General features: G+C 36.9%; 2 protein-coding genes across 28 annotated transcripts in view; one reads left to right on the forward strand and one right to left on the reverse strand.

Annotated features, from left to right (window-relative positions):
• LOC118263463 (tyrosine-protein phosphatase corkscrew) overlaps window positions 1-5287 on the forward strand; it is a 55897-nt gene extending 50610 nt beyond the window's left edge. For 2 of the 4 annotated variants that reach the window (XM_035575486.2, XM_050704301.1), the window contains 9 exons: window positions 40-183; window positions 1729-1863; window positions 2107-2234; window positions 2639-2800; window positions 3139-3249; window positions 3552-3642; window positions 3881-4029; window positions 4239-4323; window positions 5104-5287. In XM_035575486.2, the coding sequence (XP_035431379.2) occupies window positions 40-183; window positions 1729-1863; window positions 2107-2234; window positions 2639-2800; window positions 3139-3249; window positions 3552-3642; window positions 3881-4029; window positions 4239-4322 (1004 nt within the window). In that variant the 3' untranslated portion in view covers window position 4323; window positions 5104-5287. The remainder of the gene's footprint in view (window positions 1-39; window positions 184-1728; window positions 1864-2106; window positions 2235-2638; window positions 2801-3138; window positions 3250-3551; window positions 3643-3880; window positions 4030-4238; window positions 4324-5103) is intronic. The other 2 variants (XM_035575494.2, XM_050704302.1) reach the window with 1 other exon arrangement.
• A 695-nt stretch (window positions 5288-5982) lies between these two features.
• LOC118263888 (coiled-coil domain-containing protein AGAP005037) overlaps window positions 5983-21074 on the reverse strand; it is a 355131-nt gene continuing 340039 nt past the window's right edge. For 13 of the 24 annotated variants that reach the window (XM_035576117.2, XM_035576144.2, XM_035576128.2 and 10 more), the window contains 9 exons: window positions 20484-20573; window positions 19725-19787; window positions 18981-19141; window positions 18715-18834; window positions 18388-18497; window positions 18022-18163; window positions 17738-17838; window positions 17434-17584; window positions 5983-9499 (listed from right to left, as the gene is read on the reverse strand). In XM_035576117.2, coding sequence (XP_035432010.1) covers window positions 8729-9499; window positions 17434-17584; window positions 17738-17838; window positions 18022-18163; window positions 18388-18497; window positions 18715-18834; window positions 18981-19141; window positions 19725-19787; window positions 20484-20573 — 1709 coding nt within the window. In that variant the 3' untranslated portion in view covers window positions 5983-8728. The other 11 variants (XM_035576160.2, XM_035576135.2, XR_004782630.2 and 8 more) reach the window with 10 other exon arrangements.

Raw genomic sequence — 21074 nt, forward strand, 5'->3', positions numbered from 1 at the left:
TTTGTTTGTCCCTACATCTTGTACCATCTTGATTCCCAGATGACCAGACGCGTGTGGTTCTCCGTCGGCGAGACAATAGGCCGGAGTCAGACTACATCAACGCGAGCTATGTCAGATCCTCGAGGCTCAGCGACTCCTCCTCCTCCGTGCAGTCCTCCAATGAAAGCCTGGACAGTGTTCAATGTGAGTCATTCACGATAATCAAGTATTTGTATGTTGAACACCATAGGGAGCAAAAGTGACCGGTGCTAGAAAACAAATTAGCCTTCAACAGTTTGGTCGGTAGTCATAGGGTTGAATAAAGTCGTGTTAGTTATAGTAATGCCGTGTAAATGACCTGCGATCAACTGATTAGATTATTGTGATCTTCTTATAATCTTTCTGGGATTCGATTTTATCTCAAAGAGCAGAATATTTAACGTACGATAACGTAACATACGAGATATGATTGTACTATGACATTTGTTAGAAAAGCTACTTCATTTAATTGGATAACAAGTTCTTCGTGGTTAGCTCCAATCCGCTAGTACATGTCATTCTGCAGAGAGAGGAAACTTCCAGTCACAAATTCGATTGCCTACATTCAATATGAACCTACAAGCCTCGATAGATACCAATTAGGTATAATTTAGACGTAAATCTCTGACAATAATGATCACCGGTATACCTTGGTACTTTAACTAATGTAATAAGCAATCGCTTGATTACCTTGCTGTTTAAAGGGCCATTGAAATATCGTAATGTAATTTCTTGAAGGAGAATTTTATAAAAATGTGTACATAAGTAGCCTACTACTAGTAACAAACAAACTGAAGTATGGTCTGGTGATTAACGGTCTCCGTAATCCAAAGCACAGTCGCTACTCCAAAAGCATCACATGTGTGATGCGGATCTTGTAGGAATCAATCGATTCCTGAGAGGGTTCGAAAATGATGATATAATTAAACTGACTTTACAACATTACATCATCATTTCACATTGGCATTCCGTGAAACAACAATAGGTACTTTTATAGTCGTGTCTGTGAACTTCACTTATAAAATATTCAGACTCTACTGTTTTCGTATATTAGAATTGTAGTGAAATCTATAGACTTATAATCTTCCTAGATTAGTAATTTCATTTCGATGACACTATCTAATTAAGATGATTATCAAGAAAATACCCTACTTCGATAGTACCTGGTGGGAAAAATCCCCTAGTCCTTAGTGCGTCATATGTTTATTGATGCCTAGTAGGTACCTATGTACATATATTATGGAAATTCGGTAACCGAACGCCAGACTGATCGATCCGTGACTAGAATTTCTGAGGGACAAGGAAAACATCTTGTTCTTTTGGCCATAAACGCACACGTCATAAACTCCAAAGAATATTAATGACAATGTAATACAATGACAGTGTCATTAAAATTTCGCACGTATTTGCGGTTTTTGCTGATTTGAATGTACGTATGTGTAGTTTTGATAGTAGACTGGTTTTGTTTATATCAATTGTCTACCGTATTTAGCTTTTTTTCGAGGGTAAATCATTCAACTCGCGTCTTGTGTGAGACGGGAGGAAGTGTCAGACTCTTACTTACTGACTAAAAACCACCCCGTTCCCACTCCTACTATACGAGAAACTCATAGCGAAGAACTATGTTTAAAATAAGTAATAAAATATCTAGGTCGATCCATTTCTTATTTCAACAAAAAAATTAATAGCCTAATTTTTCTACCATTTCAGCTCTGATCCTGAACAGTGAATCGAAGAAGGCGCCACCTTTAGTTTCCAAGTCCCTCTCAGACGAGGCTTTGAGAGAAGTGAAAAAATGTTTAAAACTGGACAAAATTAATGGCAACCTTTGCCGTGACGTAACAGGTAATAAGTTATATAACTTTTTCGGTAATAACGACACAATGTGTCGTGATATGTTGCGATAAAATTACTCAACCAATTTTTTTAACATTATCTGTGAATTTGTATGTATTTCATTTGTGCGCTAGAAAAATATGAGTAGAAAATATCTTATAACGTAATAAAACTACATCAAACAAGACAAGATTAAAAAATGATATATTATGTGAAATGACGAAAAATTGAACATTTCCTTTATAATTTCAGTAAAAGACAAGACGTATATAGCTGCCCAAGGCTGTCTCTCCAACACGAAGGACGACTTCTGGCGCATGATCTGGCAGGAGGACGTCCGGGTGATAGCTATGATCACTAACGAAGTGGAAAATGGCAAGGTACGTGTCAATGGATTCTACCATGAAACAGAATAGAAAGGCTTTGCCACAAATCACTTGATGGCAAGCAAGAAGCCCCGTAGAATGGACATTATATGAGACACCAAAAGAATGACACGTCCAATGTTAGATTATATGGCCTGGATAAACCCTCTTGTGTAGAGCACAAGAGGGTTTGTCACAATCTCTACGCTTTACAAGCAAGTTAGATATAACTACGTAAAATGTTGAGGTGTATCAGAGAGCGCTGCTGTCCGGTTTCTGTTAATAATTGGTATTAGTAGTCACCAGGCCTTGGCCTTATTGGCTGCTTCTTACGTTACCCGCGACAAGAGGGAGTCTTGGGGTGTAGGGTACTGTTTTATTAACTAAACGACGTTACCATGACAATATTTCTTTTGCAGAAAAAGTGCGAAAGGTATTGGCCGTTGTCTGGCCACGAGGAGCGATTCGATGGTCTCACAGTGAAGTCTATCTCGGAGACGCATTATGAAGAGTACCTACTTCGGGAGTTTGATGTCAGCGACGACAAGAGCTGTCGAACTGTCTTCCAATACCAGTTCACTGTGAGTACTTGGTGTTGTATTTTACTCCATTTATTCTTTTTGAAGTGGATTTTGACGTAGTGACTTGCCTATGTCTTGATTGAACTCGTATCTGGTAAATGTTAAATGATTTAAGGTTCTTAAAGGGCAATTTGCCTGCAATATAATAGGTGCAACCAGCAACACTAGCCGTCAACGTTGATCTGTCTCGGACATTTGATGTGGTCGTTTGCACGATTAGTTACCAACAGTGTAGGGAAGCTTAATAATAATATTGGGCACTACAAAGTGCCGTCTGTCTTCTTTTTATTATGATAATAGTTAAACCATAATTCATAATGAATACAATATGTTTCAAGGCTTGGCCCGACCACGGCACTCCCGGCGACCCTGACGGAGTGCTGTCCTTCATAGATGACATTAACCGGAGAATGATCAAAAATTCCCAAGAAGCTGACGCTCCCGAACAGGTAGATATATACTCTCTTCTTATGTTTAATTCATTATATATAATGTTACATTTTCTAAAGTTCTTACATCACTTTAACTGACTGGTTAGAATAAACATTATTAGTTTAAAAGAACATTTCCAAAATTTTTAGCGACAGCATTTTATTAGAAACAAATGCAACTGCAATAGTTCTTAATGGTATTTGAAATGAATGACCTTTTACAATTTTGTCAAATTCTGCAAAGTCCTCTAACTCCCTTATATTTTACTGCTGTGCTGCCCTTTAAGTCAGATGCTAAAGTATCAAGCCTAACGTTTCAGAACATCCTGTGCGTGCACTGCTCCGCTGGCGTCGGCAGGACGGGCACGTTCATAGTCCTGGACATGCTAATCGATAGGATAAAGACATCTGGTGAGACTCCACACTGTATTCAAGCAATGTGCTTCTTATTTCCTTCTCTATTTTAATGTGCTCGGCTCGTGCGAATGTTGTAAGTTTGCTTGCTATTGCTGCTCGTCTATCTTTTCATTTGCTCTGTATGCGAATCATTCATTTGATTTTGTGATATGCTTTTGTTCAATGGCGATTGTTCTCAAATATAAACATAGATGTCGTGTTTCATAGTCTTATGTAGAATTCTTATTTTTAGGATTCAATTGTGATATTGATGTCCATTCCACGGTGAAGCTGGTGAGGGCACAGCGCAACGGTATGGTGCAGAACAAGATGCAGTACAGGTTCATTTACCTGGCGCTACAGGAGTATATTGATGGAAGGAACATCAAAATGAGAAAAAAGGTACGTACATGTTGGCTGCTAACATGATTTTAACGCCCGGTGTACATAAACTTAAGTTTCCTAAGTGGAAGTCAACCGGTAGCTTTTCGCTATACCGCATGACAAACTAATGATTACCTAGTCATTGATGTATAACATCAATGCCTATAATGTAAAATGTTCTTGTATTTCTGTATGTTTATGATTGACGAGTGTATTTTTCCAAGCAGATGCGGGTGAATGTGAATATATTGTGCGGAGCGACTGACCGCTTGACTTCCTCGACTCAGTTGGTTGAGATACCGATTTCATAAGGTTAGACTCGTTGTGATAGTATTTTGGTCCTAGCTTGTGAACATCACCAAAGATGACTCCTTTGAAAATATAAAAATGTACCTATCCAATTGTTTTACCTTCTTTCTTCATATTTTCCGCCTTTTCCCAGTTAGTCTTCGTGTTGGCACTTCTCTTCATTTTATTTAATTTCGTATTGTTTTGCAATGATGTAGGTTCGGGAGCAATGAATGAGACGTGTTGATCTTATGAATATCTTTAATTGACTAAACTTATATGACTAACTTACACTACTTATGGGCGCGAGGTGTCACACACACTACAGTTTTGTAAAAATCTCTTTTCTTTACCTCTCTGTTTTCTTTTGAAAGGAGACTCCAACCATACTTACCTATTGGAATAAAGTTATGATTTATGTTCTACGAAACATTGCCTTACATTGCATTTCTTTAAATTTTCGCCTAAAAATATTCTTGACTTGTATAGTGTTTGCCAAAGTTGCTAAAGGTCATCTGTTACTTGTGACCTGCATTTCAGGCAAATAGGTTCAGTGGTTTGGATGATGGAAAGTTCCGCGGTTTTAATGCATAGTCCTTATTCTCGAGATAAAACAAAACTATCCTATGTCCTTTTTCTGGTTGAAAACTATTGTACCTTACCATTTCGCTACCAATTTTCAGCCTATACATACAGCTGTTTTTGAGTTAAATACGAATATTATAGTGTTGCTAACACGGCTTTCTTATTGTTTGAGTTTAAATGTAACAGCTGTGTGAATTAATGTTTTTTTTTCTTTTATAGGTTTACACGTCAGACGCGTGAATGAAGAAACGACCAAAGTTGAATGATATTTTAGTTTTAGTGATCATAGCTATTTATAATTTAATTGTTAGTTGTAGGTACTAATGTCCATGGAACCATGTATCCAGTCAGTCATTATAATTTCATATTTAAGACTTTCTTTCAATAAATGTCTGTGTATGAATGGGAAATGGTTTTATTCAGCTACCTTATAAACCCTATTCCATATGCATCCAATATGCATGTTTTTGATTTGAATTTGCATTAGTGGATGTCAGGTTCGATCCCTGAGTCTGCTTTGAGCTCAGTAATCATAGTGACTTTCTTCTAACCAAATTAAACTTAAAATAAAATTCCTGAACTACGGTGATACGATAAAGCGCCATCCTAATGTGACGTAGCGCAGTACTTACGCCAGTAAATGTAGTGCAGGGCGCAAAATACAGATGTCGCTGTTCTTAATTATAAACGACAAAATACAGACGGTGGCCGACGAAATATTATTTTTAGGCATAGCTGTATTTTATTAGAATTGGAAGTTGATGAGTAGGTATTGAATAGCTTATGGGTAATTCAAATTCTTCAACGTAAATGTTGTTTTTTGTGTCACAATTTTTTATGACATTTTTCTTACAAAGTAGTTACCAGGGGACTTCGTAGCATAGGAGTAGGAGGGGTGTTTTGAAAAGGTATTGAACGTTTACCCACAACAAGGTTAAATTGTATCAAAATGTCAGGAAAAATAATTTAGGTAAAGTTTAAAAAGATAGTCTAGCAGCTTTTAAGCTTTGTAGTGTAGGTGTGTTGTGGAAAAATAATGATATTACTTTTTAATATGTAAGGTGGTTAAGGTAATCTAGTAAGAAATAAAACCCAATGAACCTTTCTTTATTTATTTCACATTAAAACATTGTCAAGCTATCTTGATTTAACTATTACACAATTAACATGATTTTTTTAAAACTAAACAAATCGTACTTTATCATAATTAATTATAATAACAATAGATCATCATAAGTTTGCTTTAAGCTAAAATCATTCGCAGATAACATTCATAATCTACAAAAGATTTAAATTAATATAAATAGCTATAAAACATGTCAAAGTTTTTTTTCTTAAACATCATCAAAAATGGGTAAATGAACTAAGTAAAAATACTAGAAAAATACTTACAAATGTAAAAAGAAGCAATGATTTGGCACGTTACCGTAAATTAAATGAAAATATAATGAAACAAAGACAATTCCTTAATGTCCTATTTAATCATAGATACGTTTACAATGACTAAGCTTATTTTTCGAAATTTTAATTCAGTGTTCAAAATTCACTTTAAGGATTTTACTAGTGCGCTTGGTATCGAATATCTGACGTAGGTGTTTCAAAACTTCGCGATTTATTTATTTTTAAATGTTGACCATTAATTACATCGAGAACTTGAATGTTCAGCTGTGGATATTATGTATTTCAGCTGTTGATGGGTCTGGGTCATTTGTAAAACTAATTTGCCACACGATTTTTAAGGCATTTCACATTGCCCCATCGAGTCGATTGCTATTTTTCGAACCAAGCACGCTCTTAAAATCCTAAAAATATATTTTCAACACCTATAATATTTTTCTACACAATATTTTCTTCTATTTCAATGCATTTGAAGTATAGTGATTTATTTAGGCTCAAAAAGCGTAAAATTATAAACAATATACATATAAACAGTAGTTTTTTTTAGTTTTTGTAAGAAAACGTCTTGCAAAGTTACCAGTGCTTGTATTTATGTGATATTTGCAACGAACTTTGGAAAAGCGCGAAGATTTATTAAGAATGAGTGATATATACAGGGTGACTGGATTTGGACACGACATACGTAGGAGTACATTAACAAATGACAGTTTAAGGTTTTCAGTTTAGGAGACACATTTGTAAATTTGTATATAATTGATTTTGTAATCACAAATTTTACGTGAAAACGTTGGTAGTTTCAGTTTTTTCTTTATTTTAGTGCTTTTTAAAGTATTAATTTTTTGCAGTCATAATCTATAGATGTAAAATTTAATTTTTCCCTAATCCGACAGAATAACTGCTAAAATAACTTCCATTAACGAGAATTTGCTACGACAGGTCCAAATCCAGACACCGTGTATATCTATGACTAAAGATCTAGAACTATTACATCATTCTAATGTAGGATATAATTCGAATCTAAAAATAAGGTTATTTTATACGACAATATTCAATTTATAAGTTGTTTTCGCTAATGTTGACAAGTATGCACATTGCACGTACATTGATAGGTTCATGTATCAACCAGTAAGTGTGACAGTCCTTACTTATCTAATATTGTTGACGGTTGCGAGTACTGAGTCGTTTGTAAAGTCGTAGCGAAGACGGTAACATACGGACATACAAATAAATATTAGTTAAGAAATTAGCCACGATATCATTATAGATTGTAGTAAAAATTCAATTCTTATGCATTTAAATTAGGTAACTTTTTCTTATCACAGTCGATTAATATATTCCAAATATACATAAATATCTTTTAATGAGCCGTCAAGAATATTAAATAGTTTCCTAATAAAAAGTAGAAGGTAGTAATTTGTATCAATATGTTATACAACAAGCAGTTCGTTGTATGAGATGGTGCGTCGAGGAACCACATTCTACGAGGGTTTGGTGCTCCGAGCGAACAAAACGATCTATGTTTACTACTTGTTGGCACATTACCACTTAATATAGGATCCATTTGTATAGTTTTTGTACGAATCCTTGCCGATTCAATGACTTCTTTGAAATCCAGTCATGTATTGAGTACCTATACCTTTTCACTGATGTTTCATATAGAATATTAAACAAAGATCTTTTCATAAATCCGGATCGCGTACGATTCTACGACTATTAAATATCGTTGCTTACTTCCGAAACGTAGTTTATAGAGCAGGATATAAATTTTGGCACTCGGTATACAAGGACTTAGTGTAAGTCGATAATTATAAGAAAGTTTAATCAGCTAAATTAGAGGATATAGGTATATATGTATATATATATAGATATATGTATATATAGGTATATATACGGACAGTAGAGCTGTGAGGGTGGAACCTAGCTGCGCACAGAACGAGCCGACATCAAACATGCAGGGCAGAGCGGAGTGCACGTGATTACTTCTAGAATGGATTATCAATACTGGCTACACATCAATATAATGATTATATAGTGTTCCTATAAGTTAATAAGTATGTTTTTTTTGTTATTTTGATAAACAATCAGTTATTCCAATATTTTAAAATATTTCATTTGCCGTTGAACTTGCTTGAAAGTCGTCGTGTTGGGAAAAAAGCATGCGGGACATAAACTTAATGACGACAGTATGAAACTAGGTAACAAATATGTAGTAGAAATTAGCAAACTTCATGTACCTAACGTAAAAAAACTTAGTACTATTAATTACTAACAATACTATATATAAATAGGAGCCCTCGCGCATTCTGTAGTCGCAGCCTGTGCTGGCGGTCGGTGCGGGCGCCGCGGCCCACGGCGGCTTGCCGCATACTGATAGACTCGAGACGCGACCGTCTCGTCGCAAGATGCGCGTGATCTCTTAAACAGATATGAAGCATCGACTACAAGGTCACAGTATGTCAGTCTCGTAAACCTTATTAGTAGTGGCCACGGAGTCGGGCTGCCGGCCCGTGTCGGCGGCCATCGTGCCGTCGGCGTGGCGCTCGTGGTCGCCGGCCAGGTGCGTCATGCTGCCGGACGCGGCCGGCGCTATGTTCAGGTTCATCTTACTCAGCAAGTTGGACTCGCTGCCTGTCTTCTTGAGGTCAGGCTGTGCGGTGGGCGGCAGCGTGGGGCCGCTTCGTTGTATCATCTGCAGCCTTGCGTATTGTTCTTGCAGCGCCTTTTGTTTCTTCAGTAGCTCTTGATGTCGTTGTTCGAGGGGTGTGTTTCGACTGGTGGCCTTGTCGTCGTCGGAAGTTTCGGAGGGGTGCAGGGTTAGAAGGCAGGGGTCTGGGTCGCAGCGAGGCGGCGAGGCGGGCGAAGTGGGCGAGGCGAGCGGCGAGCGCGACGTGGTGCGCGGCGGCGGCGGCGGCGGCGCGCGGCGCGCGGCCATGGCCAGCAGCTCGGGGTGGCGCTCGGGCACGGGCGGCTTGGGCGGGTGCTGGCCGCGCGCGCGCACGGGCGGCGACGCGTCCGTGTCGCTGCCGCTGGGGTACGAGTGCAGGCGCCGCAGCGGCCCCTCGCCGCGCCCGCCGCGCTCCGCCGGCTTCGCGAACGTCTGCAGTTCATCTAGTAGCGCATCGAGGGCGTTTTCGGGCCGCACGTCCGCTCCCCGGCTCCCTCCTCCTCCTCCTCCTCCACTTCCTCCTCCTCTCCCGACGCACACGCCGCCGCTGCCCTGCGCACCATTCCACGAACTTCTAGCTGTGCTCGCCGATCTCCAACAGACATTATAAAAGAGCGGTTGCACGTATGCCGTAAACTCGAGGCTCGATTAGGTAAACATAACATTCAGCTAACATCTAACACTTGAAAGCACATTGCAACCGCACTTTTATTAAGACATAAAGACACTGATTCAAAACATTTAACACCGCATTCAGTCCATTGAAGACACTTAGAATAAGACAATACTATGTCTGAATGCGACCACAATCATTCAAAAAGAATAAAATAGTAACGAAAAAGGCGACGCCTTTCTTCTTTGTCGTCGAATACGTAACATGTACGTCAATTTCATTAAATACTACTATTGGTATTGTTGGCAAATTTCATTTGAATTTATAGCAAATAGACAATAGACAGGTAGAAATAAATTGATAAGTCATTACTTACAATGTTCTATTTGACGACAGAAAAGAAAGGGAAGTATAGACGAGCTGCCTATATCTAGTGGGAAGTAAAACCGAAACGTGGTGGAGTATCGTTGGAACGTACAGAGTTACAGGTGAGGAAGTAAGATTTGGTAATTATTAGAGATACATATAACAGTTAGGTACATTGGTTCCTTGTGACATATATCGCAACGAGTTCATTTCGTGACTCTATATCAAAAGAGAACTTTAATATATTAGAGACGTATTTACTCTTAACAATTGTGATGATTTTGCCATTAGTAAAAAAAATTATGAAGTGTATAACATGTTGCCGGCAATCTGTATAATCTGTACAATGTATTCTACACAACGCGCGTGTGCCCGTATGAAATATTTTCATTGCAAAGTTTGCCCAAGCAGTAGGCATTGCATACAATAGCTAATATGTTTAAAAGACGAGAATATGGTTGCGACGGTCTACGTAGGTAGCTTATTGTTAGTTATCATTATTTGCTGTCGACTCTCAATATGTTTAGATTTTTCTGTTTCTACACTTTTTATCTTTTCAATAACACCTCGGATTTTGCTGCAGTTTTCATTATAATACGAATTTTTGAAAACGTTGTAAATATTTTCCAACTATGTATGTACTGCATCTGATAGATAATTTACCTCTAATTTAACTTCAACTTCTAAAAAATAATACAACCTTTATTGATTTTCAGAATTCTGCAGAAGATGTAACTGATTAATATGTTTGTTCATTATGGCCCGCATTCTGCAGAGTTTAAAGGAGCCAAACTAAACTGGCCCTTTGAATGTTCCCAGTATGTACTATTTTCCTTTGGTTCATAAGCACAAACATACTAAAGTACTATATGAAAATAGTTACCATTTACTCGCCTTTTAAGTAAATAACTTCACGAAATAAAACACGATGAATGGTCAAAATGAATAATTTTTTATTGCCAATGGATTTTATCACACGTATTTAATTTTATATGACCGATACCTACAATTTGTATTAGCACTAATGTGCCTATACAAACAATTCGAGTTGCATAATCAAATAAGCAAATCTTCTTTATTTTCAGAGCGATAAAAGACTAAAATAAAATATATAATATTTCATACATTGCCCCGGTATTATATTAATTGCCAAGGAATTGTACAGAATGCCGGCATTATACACATTACTGGTAAATATATAATTATATATCGGATATATTACTTATTTAGCCGTAACAGTATATACTACCTACTAAAGGAAGCTATGTCAAAGTGACATTTTTAATCAAAAACTAATCTAAGAAAAGCCCAAAGTGGAATAATTGCAACCGCTACTATGATCAAACATTGCCATCATGTGCAAATTATACTCATTATTAGTTTTACGTAACGACTGTACCTATATCGAAGCGAATACAATTTTTCCAAAGTATAATTACCTGTGCTCCATCGAGGTGTGTTTAGCAATATTATTATTTAACTAATTATCTATAGGGGATAGATTTCCAAAGGGTTTGGGAGGAGCACAATGTATCTTCAATAATTAGAAATGTTTAAGAAATCAAAATAGATATTGGAATGTGCCAGAGAGAAAAATTGAAAGTGGAAGTCACGTCGAGGGTTAGTAGAAGGAAGGGGAGATGGCGAGTCGTTTAAGGGAATTCATTCATGTCCGGAAGAATCTGGCTGTGAGCTGCTCCTGATATCGACAATGCGCTGCAACAAAATAGAAAACAGCAAGATGCACAAACTATTGTTTCAAAGCAACTACAGTAAATTACAACATGCTTGTTACACTATCTATCGACAACGACCGACAGCGTGTTCATATTTCACGGACACACAGATATAATGAGAGCCTACGAATCAAAAAAGAACTAAATGAAATCATTAAAATAAAATATATATGTAAAGAAATAATCAAGAACATGAGAGAAATATGAACACACGTCCGGATTATGTGCTTCGTGTAACACTTCAATTTTGTGAACTTTCAAACAAAGTGAGAGTCATTACTTAACTTTGTCAGTTTAACTTGAATGTTGACAGAAACCTTGGTCCAGGAAATATAGAACTTGCGACCATCGGATACTTAAAACGGCTAAGTATTGGTTTTTTACATCAGTAGTGCTAACAAGGACTATGGACCAGCTTGCACTTGTTCAACAGCTGAGCAAAAGTGAAAACCCACTGAGACGAAATCAGCTATGGAGCTATTGTAATGACTGGAGAGTGATATGGGCCTTTATTTTGGTAAAGTCGTGGGTTGCTATGTAGTTTAAAGCTACTTTAGGTATTTGTATCGGTAAATGAAATACATTAACACATTCACTGTTGATTTATTGTCTTTACTACAAGGCGGTTTGCGAACGACTGCCCGCTCCCCGTAACACATTACATAGTTGCACAAAACCTATACGTAAGCATAACAACCTCCCTACACTACTAAATAACCAAATTAGGTTTCCTTTACAGTAAAATAGATGTCTAAATAAAACATTATACAACTTGAGAAGGGTTCCATTGGTTCTTGTAGTTAGGGCCTGTACCATCTCACTTGAAAATGGGAACAGTGGCCAGACCACCATAATCTAGGACTTCAGTTTTCACCACTAGCCGATTTAAGTAATATTTTGACTTAATAATTAATTCTGTTACCACATTTACTAAGGTTCTGCCAACATAAGCTTTTAACCAATTATTTCAATTTTAATTAGATGTAGTAACTATTGAGGAACAACCACTAGCAATGAAATAGGTACTTTTATTGTTTCAGACAACACAATATTCTTTTTCTATAAGTATTGAATGTGAGGGGAAGTATTTGAAAACTTATCAAAGTATACATTTCATTGTTGGTGGCTGCACAATCTAATGGCATGCGACGTGCGACAACGTTAAGTCCAATTAGATCTTTTATAGAAGAAACCTGGAATGTGAACTTACTACTTCATTATTTAGGAATTATTATACTGCTCGATATCGGTATATTATCACTGTATTATAAAATTATACAATGTTTAAGTTAAAATGATCCAGTGTATCGACATTCACATTCCAAATACCTTTCTGCATGCCATTAAAGTAGGCCCAATTTAAATTCAGTTATTATTAAAACCAATATTAAATTTTAGAAAAAGACGTGGAAATTGAAATGGAGTTGAAAATAGTAAACAATCAACTTTGAACCGAATTACATCTTCTATGAGACATGTACTCACACAACTATCACAATGGCAAATTCAGTTGAAAGTTGTTCATCATTGGCCCGAGTTACTTTAGTTCATGTTAAAATTCAACTAATATCTATTAAAGCGGAACTGTTGGTAAACTATAAACCATGCCTTGTTGTCATACGATCGTACAAATCCGCTCCAAAGATATCGTTAAACTTTAAATTCGTTATCATCCAGAGTTACAGTTCCATTTACTTTTATTAATATTGTAAGCATGCGTACCGATCTTTTCAAAACTGTTCGAACTGGAAAAAATATGTAAAATTTCTATAAGTTTTCCAATATACAATATACAGGGTTACAGGTTCAGTTGACTTAGATTATTTAAGGAGCTGTAGCAGACATGTCTTCTGATCGTTTACAAGTTAAGATTTATATAAAAATATCAATTTTGTGTTCCCAACGTGTCTGATTCTTTTGTGTATTTTCGTCCTAAGCTGATCCCTAATTTAAAATTATAGCAATTGCTCTATGGGCACAAGGTATTGACACATATGGAACTAAAATGCCTGGAATATCATAGAAAAACGATTTTACTAAACTAAACATTTTAGTTTGAACTGCGGTAAGTATAGATTTTTCTAAAATTGCTTTATCTTCATCCAGCCAATCTAAAGGTTTTATTTTGAGGGATAAGTTGCCATACTCAAAGCGTAACAGCTTTGAACTGGGATTCGTACAGAAATGAGTCAGATATAATGTATGCTAGAACTCCTCAAAGATCTAAATCGACTTGATATGTGTGCGACTGGCTCTAACCATGTATATCTGTCAATCAAGCGAATTTGGACAACATTTGAATTGTTAAGCGGAGTTATAAATTCAGTGCACCAACATGCCTAAAGAGTTAAAGCAAAGATTTCTTATAAAATTATATAAAAATAGACGATGGAATATATTAAAAATAAAATATAATAATAAAGTAAAATTACAGATGTAGAATAAAATATAGAAATAAATAATTTAAACGTATTTATGAATAATAATGAATAATTATAGTATTATGAAGAGATTTTATTACTCGTTGATTACTATAGCCGCCCGGAAGTTACGACTGTGTCTCCAGGCAAACTGCCGCGTACCGTCACGGAAAAAGACCATGAAATCCATTGTTAAAACAATTTGGTAATAATGACACAACATAAAAATATTATAATGTTTCAGATACAGGTGGTGTAGCGTCTGGCATAAGTCTCAATTGTGGCCTGGCATTGTGGCCTGTCTCGTACTGCCTACTGGTAGCGCCTGGCTCGATGGAGTGTCGATGGAGTACTCTCAGATACATGTATAATGTACGTATGATACAATATAGCTACTATGAAGTGGTCCAACGAGACAGTTACCGATTTTCTATCACATTTTCGATAGTAAAAAACTTTACATTCTCAATAAATTGTAGTTTCAACAAATTATAGTTTTGTTGTTAGTTTTCTATTCGTTGATGTGGAGTCAACATTTGCAAACATACTTCATGTATGATTAGAGCGTTCTTTGAACTCACACTTGTTTTCTTTTAAATTTTATTTAGTTTTAGATGTAATTGCTAAAGGCCAGCCCTGTCATTTTGGTTTAAAAATCAAGATAACGCTCGTTGGATCACAAATACGTAAAATATCATAATATATAGGAACTTACAATACGGGACTATAACTACCTATTCACTTGATACTTTTATATCTGTTTGTACATACAATCAACTTTGGATGACGCTTTTGGGCGTGGCTGTGAGTGGCAGGTCCATCTAAATGTTGGATATGGTAGACATTATTGTTAAAATTGGCATTATTTTCCGAAAGCAAGGATTATAAAACGCAACGTTACGGATCGTGCATTAGTTGCAGGGATGTGTGCAAAAAAATTTCAAGGTTCGTTGTATTCTGTAGTATCACGTCACACTCTGCCTTATAATACTTACCATAGATGTTCTTTGTCCAGTTACGTTATTATAGCAGCTGTACTTCCTTTGGAACGGTGCCAGCGAAACAGAAATATTCCAAACAATTAATTACTATTTATTATTGATTAATTTCTTACCAAAGTACACACACAGGCATGATTTTGCTACTACAAAAGAATTGTAATAGTGTCGTAATCACCCTCTGATTATATACAATCTACGTCTTACATAGTTCTACATGTGGGTAACAACACACTGCATTGACTGTTCGTATCATCAGTGGGAGGGAGATGAAGGAACTGTTTAATGCATTGAAGGCCATGGCTGCCCTTATGGGGGTGGGCACAATAAAAAATACATTGTTTCACGTAGATTTACGTTCCATACCAGGGGTTTATATTCGGGCAAAAATTATGCATGTAATTAACTGTGTTTCGAACTGACAAAATTCTGCAGATTGGAATGATACTGATGATATACCAGGTTACCATGAGTTACTACCAACTTGTACTGAACTACGTTAGTCATATGACTCGGAGAGATCCAGGCATCGGATAAATTAGAATTGGGTGTTCGACAGAGTCAATGAAGACCCAAAGGCTGGTGCTTCCAGCTGATGGTCTGGTGTCATAACATGAGAGCTGATGTGTAAGTCTGCTGCCGTGTATATAATAAGATAGTATTTCCAATTGGACTAATCAATTGATAAAGTCTTTAAATTTATTTACCCTATCAATACACCTACAACCTACATGTATAATACATTGTCTCCAATCACGTACAACAATAATTTTGATAATAAAACTGCATTAAAATAAAAATTTGTGTCAAGTGCGGTGTCGAAATAAAACTGTTCAAACTGCAATTTTGAAGACTTTTGTGATTTCAAAGCGGGACGTGCATTTCTGTGCGATATACGTGTTTATTGAAATTTGTAGAAGTTGTACAGCAATTCGTGTTAAATTTTAATCCAATACATACAAGTGGAAAAATTACATATAAAAAAGCAGTTAAAAATATCTTCTTCGTGGCTGTAAAGATTTCCTGTGTAAACCTAAAATTTTTCTTAAACAATATTCGTTCAGTTTTATTGTGGCCGGTAAACGAGCAGATAGATCACCTGATGGGAAGCAATCGGCGCCGTCCATGGACACTAGCAACACCAGAGGAGTTACAAATGGGTCGTTGCATTGGGGGTTGGGAATTTGACGATTGGGCATTTGGAGATTAGGGAGATGAGAGGAATTCTCCTCGGGAACCTTACTCACGTGGCGAAATACAATGCAAGCAATGTTTTCTGTACACCATAGTACTACACCGCGCATGGCTCTCCCGCATTCAAAATGAAAGAGTGCCACGATGCAGTCTCTTCTCCTTAGTAGTGTTAGTTTGTTAATCTGTTGCATAGTTCTATTACGTAACGTATATGTTGTAAGGGTCGGGTATCTGCTGTATACTTATCCAAAAATTCACATAACATCTAGACCTTAGAATCGAAACTAAGTTCTCGTGTTTTGAAGAAGCATCCTCAGACCTGCTGATTCACACCTTATAATCAGCTCCAGGTCTTTCTTAGTTCGACTCGTCACGATAATTTGGATCTTTTTATTTCTCCATAAAGACTTACTATCTAAATATAGAAACTATATACGTTATAAACCAGAGTGTGTCGCAATACTTTTGGATGCGGTAATAATTTAAATTTTGTATGCCAATTTTGTTTTTCGTAGAATTTTGAAAATTTTGCGTCGTAATAAATTTTGAGGCCAATTGTAAGTCGGTAACACCCAGAATACACGGGACATATATTCAATATATCGGATATCGATGCGAAATGAACTAGTGTATAGGAAAAGATTATATCAAAAATGAAAAATAAAATAAGCTTTTGTATTCAGCTCGTTAGTGATGGCTTAGGATACGCTAAAGAACGGATGCACAAAACATGCCAAGTTGTCGTGAAAGAAAGATATAGGGGCGCATGCAGTTCAAACCAACCTTAAATGTTACAGGGTTCGAAACCCAGGCTAAGGGTGAAGTGAAGAGCAAAATAAACAAAAATAAACACTTCGCAAATAAATCGAAGTGTTGGAAAAAAATGCAAATTTTATAACTCTTGGCAAACCTGCAATTGTTAAGCGCATGGTTCATTAATAAGTATGAGCATCAACAACTGGTATTAACTTAGAGTATCTGCTGAATTTGTCTGCAAATATCAAAGTTTCAATGTTTCATGTTATCAGGGAGGTCAGACAAGACTTTGTAACTTTCACTAGAGACCATTATTACTGGGTTTAGACGAACACAAATTGTTCTTTTTGGGAGGGTTACAGTACATTATGGGTAGTGTTCAGAAGTGAATCTCTTCCAATACCTTGTTAGAGTGAGAGACAGCGTTGGGGCAGGAGCTATCTGATGCGCATTCTTCGGAAGAGGGGCCGGCGGTGAATGAAGAGCTCTGGGAGGACACCGGGGAGACGCGGCCGTCAGTCAGTGGCAGGCGCTGCTCTTGGACGCAAGCGAGGCTGAAATATGGATTCAAACACTTTTAATAATTATCGGATATACCTATTATGGTTCGGAGCCAATTTCGAATTATTAGCACTACATATATGTGTCAGTACAAAATGTTCGACAATCTTAACAAAGCTTTAAGGTATTGATATTGTATGGCTTACCGCTTCAGCGTTACCAGAGTGCCTGTGAGCTTCTTGCAGCGACGAAGAGCCAGCTCCAGGCGCTCTGGCTCTTCTTCTAGCATTTTTTCCTTGCGGACCACCTGGAAATGATAGCACATAATTTGAAACTCTTAGCTTTTGTGTTTTTAGGTGCAATGGAAGGTATGTTATGTTGGATCAATGTGCAAATGGGATTAACTGAAATATTTATTGTAATACAGATTATTTTAAGTAGGAACAAATTAAGAATATTTTTTTTTAGAAAGTCTACTACAGTCTTTTACCTTCTCCATCTCAGAAGCGAGTTTAGTCTTCATCGTGTCCTGCAGGATTGGGAATTTGAGTTTCCAATCTGCGACCGTCTTGCTGCTCTTGGAGAGCACCATGGCGATCCTCTCTATATCCGCCATGTTTACGCGAGTCTCCCTGGAATTTATTAAAAGGGATTTACAAACCGTGTAATTGTTGAATAGTTACTTATAACAGAACATAAAATTATGGACATACGCATTTTATTCTGTAAACTATAAAGTGCTTATTATATTAAGTACAGTGAAGTGATTTCTTTATAGAAGAATCCCTTGTAGAGAATTGTCTGCACACCGAGGATCCTAAAAACAAAATGTTCCATAAGTGGGTTAACGAGTTACCTGTTAGCGGCTTGGCCACGGAGACGCTCGACGGTAGCCTCCAGCTCATACAGGTCATTCTCCAGCAGCAGCATGTCCTGGCGGTAGATCTCCTCCTCGCGGCACAGTTGCTGTAATCACCAACGCGTGGGAAGATTAAAAAACATTGTGATGACAGACCTTGTCACATGCACGAATTATATCTCAATGTGGACCAAACATTAGAATATTTTATTGAGACTGGAAGAAAAGTGGCGTAATGTTACGTAAGAAACGTTATACAGTTAATGGATTTTAACAATCTTATGAATATTTATGTTTCGGTGACAGTTTAAGATGTATACGCACTGAGTTTGGATCAAGCTCTGAAAAGCTTTCGGCGATTGCTCCAATCTTCACTATTGCGTCGCCCATGAGTTGTCTCATTTGCATGGCGTGACTCAGAGTAGAACGGCGCATATTGCGAGTCTGCGAATCAAATTGTCACTTAAGACTTAAACCAACAAGCAGTACATGAACAGTATTTCGCTGACAGCAAACATTTCGCTTGAGAGCTTTATTGTCGCGTTAGAGTTCGCGTTAGCATACATAAAATTTTTCGTCACCCAACATACCTCAATGCGCAAATCACGACTTTGCTTCTGCAACAGACGCAGTTGCCCTGGGAAGTCCGAAGATACATTGATGGTACAGGTCTTCTGGGGTATCAGGGCCAGCTGCTGGCTAGCAAGACCCGCTGGCTTCGGCGGAGGAGCTGGCTTCAGCCGATCGCGCTCTGCAATACAATCATGAAACAATTTCTGTGTTAAACACTCTCCGGTTCACAGATGTGGAGAAAGCTATACAATACAAGCATGATTTTAATTGCTTCAGCTTTACTCCAGCAAATTGTTCTCCCATGGAACATCATTCAAAGCTGTTGCCAAGCTTTTGTTGAACGATGCAAACGTTACTCTGCCTATGAATTCGTTAACGCTGATGTACATGGACAGGAGATACTGTGGATGATAGACGGAGAAACAGTCGAACTTTTTAGGAAATTACAATATTTTATAATCTAAGTTTACTAGGTAGGAATAATGTATGAAATCATCATAATGACACTTTTTGAGTTACTTACTTGATTAACTTATATATCAGTATCGGTGTCGTATATTAACATTACATCCGATAGTTCTCCTGTCAATGTACACCGCGTATATCCGCCACCAAATAATATTAATTATTCAAGTAGGTACATTTTATTAACACCGGCGTAATTGTCAAGCTGGTGGCATTGTAGACCATTTTCGATACATTTATATTTACATACATCTTAGATACAATAAAATAAATATTAATGGATATCAAAGAATTACCTTGTGATGACGTCCGCGGCAGGGTGGACGATTTGATAGCCGGTTTGGTAGGTTTGGAATCAGCTTGTTATGGCAAAGAAGTAAGCGGAAAGAAATCAAATACAAGAATTATGAACATGGTTATGACATTAACTACGATAGTGATTAGAAAAACATAACCAGCAGAGGATTCTATCGACTCTGAGAATGATGTGTCCAATATTGACTATGTCGCCAGTGAAATAATTACACGTACTTTCTCTCCTATCTCGAAAGTAATTACAAATAGTCTATGTGAGAGCCGAGGATGTGACTATTCTGTTATCAATGATAATAATGATTCTAACTGGTAAACAAAAATAACAACTGACCTCAATAATCATACATAGATAATATGTATATATAATGTGGGAAATCATTTCATCTCACGAAGGGTTTTTGATACAGATAGACTGCTGGCATTTTTATTAAATAAAATAAAATATGAGGACTTGGTTTGTGTGTAAAAAGGCTAGCATCAAAGGGGATTATATTAATGTAAACATTAAAATATATTAAAACCATACAGTACAGGCAACACACGTTTTTTCCAAATACCTTTGTGTCAGTGGACCCTGAGTATGGCACGATCATACAAGTAGATTGAAATTAAACAACCACCACCTAGGGTTTAGTGGATCAATTGCCCGTTACATATTATGTAACTACTTAAGAGACTAATAACAGAATGCAGTCGACTTGCAACGAGGGTAGTAAGTAAACATCGGTTTGTATGCGTACCTGCGTGCTGCGGGGAGTGCTGCTTTGGTGAGCTCATGTCAGGTGGATCATCGCTAAATGAAACCGACTTCTCAAAAGAGACTGACTTCTCTGAAATAACAAATGTTAATTTAGTCAGTGCATGTTCAGTGCTCGGTGAGTCTGAATTATTTGTGATCGGTCACGATGCATTGATGTTACCAAAACCTATGATAGACCACATGGACAGTCGGTACATGAAATGAATCATTCTGAATCAGTGGCTGAGTGCATAATTTATTATTGATTTCAGAGGTAGTTTTGTGAAAAGACTTAAAAAGGTAGTGTTCATTCAATTTAGTAGTTTTGAGTGGTGTTGAGTGTGTAAAAGAAATTAAAATACAAATTCAGGTGCAAAATGTTAAAGGGGATTTATACACGGGGACAGATAACATTAGAAATTTTATAATTAAAATAAAAAAAAAAACGAAATTGAAATTGAATGATGACATTCGGTGTATGTTCATTCTTCAGTCTGGGACAAGACAAGTGATCCGAAATCATAACACTGTACAGTAAAGAGGTAATTAATCCAAACATTACATACTAAAGACACAAACAATATAATACAAC

The sequence above is a fragment of the Spodoptera frugiperda genome, chromosome 25 (genome assembly GCF_023101765.2).
Source record: "Spodoptera frugiperda isolate SF20-4 chromosome 25, AGI-APGP_CSIRO_Sfru_2.0, whole genome shotgun sequence".
In the NCBI taxonomy this organism is placed as follows: domain Eukaryota; kingdom Metazoa; phylum Arthropoda; class Insecta; order Lepidoptera; family Noctuidae; genus Spodoptera; species Spodoptera frugiperda.